Here is a 5,299-nt window from a genome sequence, read left to right on the forward strand (position 1 = left end):
CCGCCGGATCCGACGACGTGATTGGAGGGTCTGAGAGCAAAAATGGATGTTCAGCACTTTATTCAGGGGCCCCGGCCGTGCAAAGGCGGACCCTCAAATAACGTTCAGAGAGCCTTTTGCGTCGATCGGGGAACCCACCGAATCGATATAATATCGATATAAACAGTCGGCTCAGTTAGGGTATGGGCCTGGGGACCCTACCTGCCGATCAGCGATAAAGTCGGGGCCAGTGATTTATAGTGATCGGGTCTTTGTATCTGCTAGGGGCCCGCAGCGCCTAACAGAGGGTCCTATGCTCACACGGGCCTCGAACCGACCAAGGAAACATTCGATCAGGCCCGAAGAGGGGCCTGATCACTGGAACCTGGAACACACTGGAACCAACGATGAAAGACCCTGCTGGATGACATAAGGGCCTGAAGGACTGCTGTAGGCCACATAAAGAATCGCGGCCTAGGAATAGGTATAGGGACCTGAAAATATCAGTCAAGGTCTGATTGACACAGTTTCAGCAACCCTGAGACAATGCGGGTGTCGAGACGGTCAGAGACCTACGAACACCGAACAGTCGGCTCCATGCCCGCATGAGCCCTTGATACCTATTTCCCAAGCAGAAACGAGGCCGGGTGTCCGCGATTTGCAATTTTGAGGGTCCCTGACACAAGAGGGGCTCCTATGTCAGTTAGAGGCCAGAGTGCCTAACAGGGGTCCGTTGGCCGGCAAGTGGCCCCGAGTCGTAACGGTGGTGTGAGGGGGGTCCGAAGAGGAGCCGAATGTTCTCTCCAGACCAAAGATCAAGGGCTCAGTGGGATAGCTGAAGGGCCCGAAGGGCTGGCTGTAGGTCACATTAAAGCCCCGCCCATAGGGTCGTGATATCAAATGTCAGTAAGATGATCTGTTGCACCGAAAGGGACCCATGAGACAGAGCGTTCATCTGTTTCGGCCAGAGATCATGAACAACGAACATTCGGCTAAGTGTTGGTCTGAGCTCTGAGGTCCCATTTTCCAGGCAGGGACAAGGTCGAGTTCGCGATTTGCACTGGTCGGGCACCTGTACCGTTCAGGGGCCCGCAGTGCCCAATATGACATTCTGTGTCAACAAGGAACCTCGAATCGGATGGGTAAATAGCGTAGCAATGACGCCTGTGGCACCCACCGGCGAAGTGGGGCATTTCAAGTGATACCTAAAATTTTCCTTCAGATGGTGCAATAGCAGCCATTTTGCGAAAGTTGCATCGTACACCGGGAAGTGGCTGGCACTCTACGTAAATCGGCACGCATGATTTAGGATGTGCAATATCCTGACGTGGTAAATGACCTGAGTGCCTTACCATAATTTATTAGCAACTTATCTGTGATCAGCTTGCTGCCTCCGAAAGCAGCGCATTTGCGCCGATGTGTACGCAAAACACATAACCGACAGTGGATATTTTTGGCTTGACGTGAGTTATTGCCTGTGCGTGGTGGCATTGTGGGAGGGTTTTGGACAGTCAGTCCTGGAAATATCCTCTCCCAGTGGCCAAGGCCATCAGTGACGACTTCGTGAATCTTTAAATTGCGCGTTATCAGGATCCCTGGTAGATCTCTTTTTGGCTGGCAGGGAACCCCGGATTGCACGTAAACGAGCTCCCGAAGAAGTGCAGCTTGCAGTATGGCAGAAGAAGCATTGTTTGAGTTTCTCCACAACGAAATTGTTGCATTTATCATCGAAAATGAGCATGAAACCAAGAAAGAGGACGGTGGCCAGAATGCTGTCTCCAAACTGGAGAGGATAGGGTTTGCTGCAGGGTACAGGATCGTGGAGAGGCTGACCCGAGAGTGGCCCAGATTCAAAGATGAATTGGATACAATGAAATTCATCTGCAAAGATTTCTGGCTCGCCATTCATCGAAAGCAGATTGATATAACCTCCGCACGAATCACCAAGGTGTGTATGTGCTGCTGGACAATTCGCTTCAGATTTCTGGCAAATATGTCAGCTGGAAAGCAGTACCTGGAGTCAAGCCCCAAGTACCTTGCATACATGTGTGGAATGATGAGAGGAGCTTTATCCAACCTGGGTCTGAACTGTGTTGTTTACTGCGGAAGTCACCCACATGCCTGCGTGCAAGTTTCACATTCAAGTACAAAGAAGTTAGTGCTGTTTTTAAACCTCTACCAGAGCAAGATGTTTGGTTATGATCAGCATTTGATGCTGCTTTTTCCTGTCATTTCAAGAAAGCAATTCTTGCACTTTGGAGAATGACCAGCTGTAGCCATCTGGCCAATGTGAACTCTTACAAAACAGGACATTGTGTGATAGATCTTGCTTGTTTACTTTGTATGATGTGTTATTGTACTGGGCTTGGGCAGATGTCATAAATATGTTTTATGACCATTCCTGTTGTATAAGTGTTATGCTTACATAGTATGTCTCAGAACCATGCAAAACAATACATTGTAAATGTTTTGCGTGCACCTTTTTCTTCAATATTTTCTGAACGTGCTAACACCAGTTTTATACTGAAGTGGCATTATTGCCTTGGTTTTGTCAGCAGGCATATGCCCTGAAGCCTTACAATTAATGTTATAATCCATGCAGCTCCTGGTCTGGGTGACACATTGGTGAAACACATGCTTAACACCATGTTGCAGTCTGAGTTACAATCATATACCACTAAACCAGCAGGGTTGGAACATGTTTAGAACTGATAAGTAGCAAAAATCTCAACAATGTGACATGATTTACATCTACTGAAACTCCAGGACAGCCTCTTGAGTGAAGCACAGCTCGCTGCTGTTTTAGTTATGAGACTGCCAGCATAGAAAGCCTGCCAGCATTTCTGCCTTAATAGGCCTCCAATGAGCACATAACACTATGTTTACACTGGGGCTGATGCATGTTGGTAGCTGAGTAAATTAAACTGTCAGAGATATTCCAAAGCTGACTATGATGTGCCCTATCAAATCATAAAGTTATTTAGCCCCATTGTCATGGATACAAGGAAATGACAGAGGGCCTTTTGAAGTAATGAGTTCAATAATTATTATACTGACAGCTGTTGGCCAACATTAGGTTGGGGGGCACTGGTTTAATGATATTATCGAGTAACTATTGTTTGCATTGTCAATACTCAACCTTTCAGCAGTGATCTTGTGAAGATGATCTTGTCACTGTAACATTGTGCAGCTAAGTCACACTGTCCCCAAGTACACCAATGTTTACTTGATAATGTTGTTTAACTAGTACCTCCTGGTATATTGAAGATTGATAACTGTCAGCAGACAAACTCTACATTCACAATGCTGAAAAGCTAGGAGCTCAAGGGCTTTCATGCTCATCACAAGTATGTCTTCAAAAATAATTCCAATTTGCAATTTTTGGGGAACAGGATATTGGTAGCAGTTCCTGACAACAAAGTGCACGCAACAGTGGTAGAATACACATGCTAATGTGTCCCACTGGTCGCTTGGTGCTACTGGTCAGTTTTTTGCAATCTAGCACAAAGACTTGAAAGAGTGATTGGAGGCTTAGAAGATCATGGTCTTTGTACACCAAAATAAATTGTAACCAACATGTTAGATTCGGTGCATAGCAGAGGATCGTGAGAGCTGCAGCAGTTGCCGGAACGCCCGACTCCATGACTGTGACGTACGTCATGAACCCACTGGGCAGGCTTCTGATCGGGTGTTATCACAGTGACGTCGAGGGGCATGAAGAAACTTCTACAGACGACCTAGAGAACATTGGTGTCCCACCCACGCATGGACGGGGCCCGCAACGTGGTGTGAAATGGCTGTCGCAGACGTGGACAGCCAACAGTCAGTGCGTTTAATCGACGCCAGGTTGGCAAGTGTGGTCGATGGCAGTGTCTATTAATAGTACTTGGTTTTGGTTTGGTTTGGATTAGAGTCCTTCCCGCTAGCCATAGCGATTTAGGGGCTATGACAGGGAGGCGATGGTTCAGCAAAGCTGCTATCATCTGCGACTGCTGCTGCAGTGCTGTGCACCTTTGGGGTTTGTGGGGGTGCTCGGGACGGGTTGCTGGGTGACACCGAAGTCCGCTGATGGCTGACGGCCGCAGCGGGCCACCCAGGGAAGGTATGATGGCTGACAGCTGCAGCTGGCCCCTCAGAGAAGGAGCACTGCGTGGGCTCAAGATGAGTTGGTGGGGAGGAAATACGAGCGGATAATTTTCTTTGGTCGAGCGAAGCAAAGATAACACTATGCTGGCCGTTTAGCGTCGCTACGATGATATTCGATTAATGCCGCCGCGTTCGTAATTAGTCGAAAATGAAACATAAACCGGCTCAGTGTATATCACACAGCCTTTGCCCTCAAGCGCGGGCGTCCAGAGCAAAAGGTGCCAGTCTCCAGACTGTTGGCCTTTCCAGGATCCGGCAGTGGTCGAAGTGGCGGGTTGAATGCAGCGCCACCTACTATTACGTATCAAAACGCCGTGCCATCGCCACGCACCATAGATGTCGCTAGCAACTGTCTTATCACGTGGCTCGCACTTGTCATGTGTCGTGTCATCCTCTTGACACTCGGTGCTGGTCACGTGGGCTGACCGACAAGTGTCTGCGGTTGCGTTTTGTTAAGATTGAGTTCAAACGTATGACTGGATTGGTTTCTGGGACCGGAGTTCGCGCTAAGCAATACATTGCCTCGTGAGCCCGGCCTATCACCCGATCGCGAAATTTCGGGTCATTGACGGGATTTAGTGGCGAACGAAAAACGTGCTTCAATACCGGGCACGATCCGGCCTGCCCTCTGGCGTCATCCGACCTTTAGCGTGACAGCTACCACTGACCGCAGGCCATCCCAGTCAAGGGCAACGATAGCAACAACGCGTCTTTCACGCCATTCTCCATCCACGCAGGCCCCTATTGGCCGTAATACTTCACCGAGAACCTGGCCTGGACCCTGACAACATATCCTCGACATGAATGGGCAGTGTCTCTGGCGTGCTGACCGTGAAGCTCCCACGAACTTTTCCCTCTGAACCGGCCGTCTGCTCGTCTCAGCATTGCAACGGTGTTGTACGTTCGTCTCAGCATAGCAACGGTATTGTCCGTTCGTCTCAGCATAGCAACGGTGTTGTTCGCTCGTCTCAGCATAGCAACGGTGCTGTCCGCTGCACCCCAGGGAAGCTCCCATAGGACGGCTTTCAGCTGCGCAAGTCTTTGAGTGTCGGTGCTCGCTACTATACGCCTCCAGCGTGTCACAACCCGGCGCCGTTAGATATCTGTATTCGGCGTAGTTTAGGCCGAATATGATATTTTCCGTTCTGGTAGATCGGGATAATCTGAGGCTCAG

The 5,299-nt window shown here is 49.2% G+C and overlaps 1 protein-coding gene across 1 annotated transcript; it reads left to right on the forward strand.

Moving 5' to 3' along the window:
• The first annotated feature begins 1,423 nt into the window (after positions 1 to 1,423).
• On the forward strand, positions 1,424 to 2,138 carry LOC119111001 (trafficking protein particle complex subunit 6b-like). The gene is given in 4 exon segments (XM_037234819.1): positions 1,424 to 1,903; positions 1,906 to 1,950; positions 1,952 to 2,077; positions 2,079 to 2,138. Coding segments are annotated over 4 exon segments (483 nt in total). The 5' UTR covers positions 1,424 to 1,651.
• Positions 2,139 to 5,299: the final 3,161 nt, after the last annotated feature.

The sequence above is a fragment of the Pollicipes pollicipes genome, unplaced genomic scaffold (genome assembly GCF_011947565.3).
Source record: "Pollicipes pollicipes isolate AB1234 unplaced genomic scaffold, Ppol_2.1 Scaffold_7254;HRSCAF=8740_pilon_pilon_pilon, whole genome shotgun sequence".
Lineage (NCBI taxonomy): Eukaryota > Metazoa > Arthropoda > Thecostraca > Pollicipedomorpha > Pollicipedidae > Pollicipes > Pollicipes pollicipes.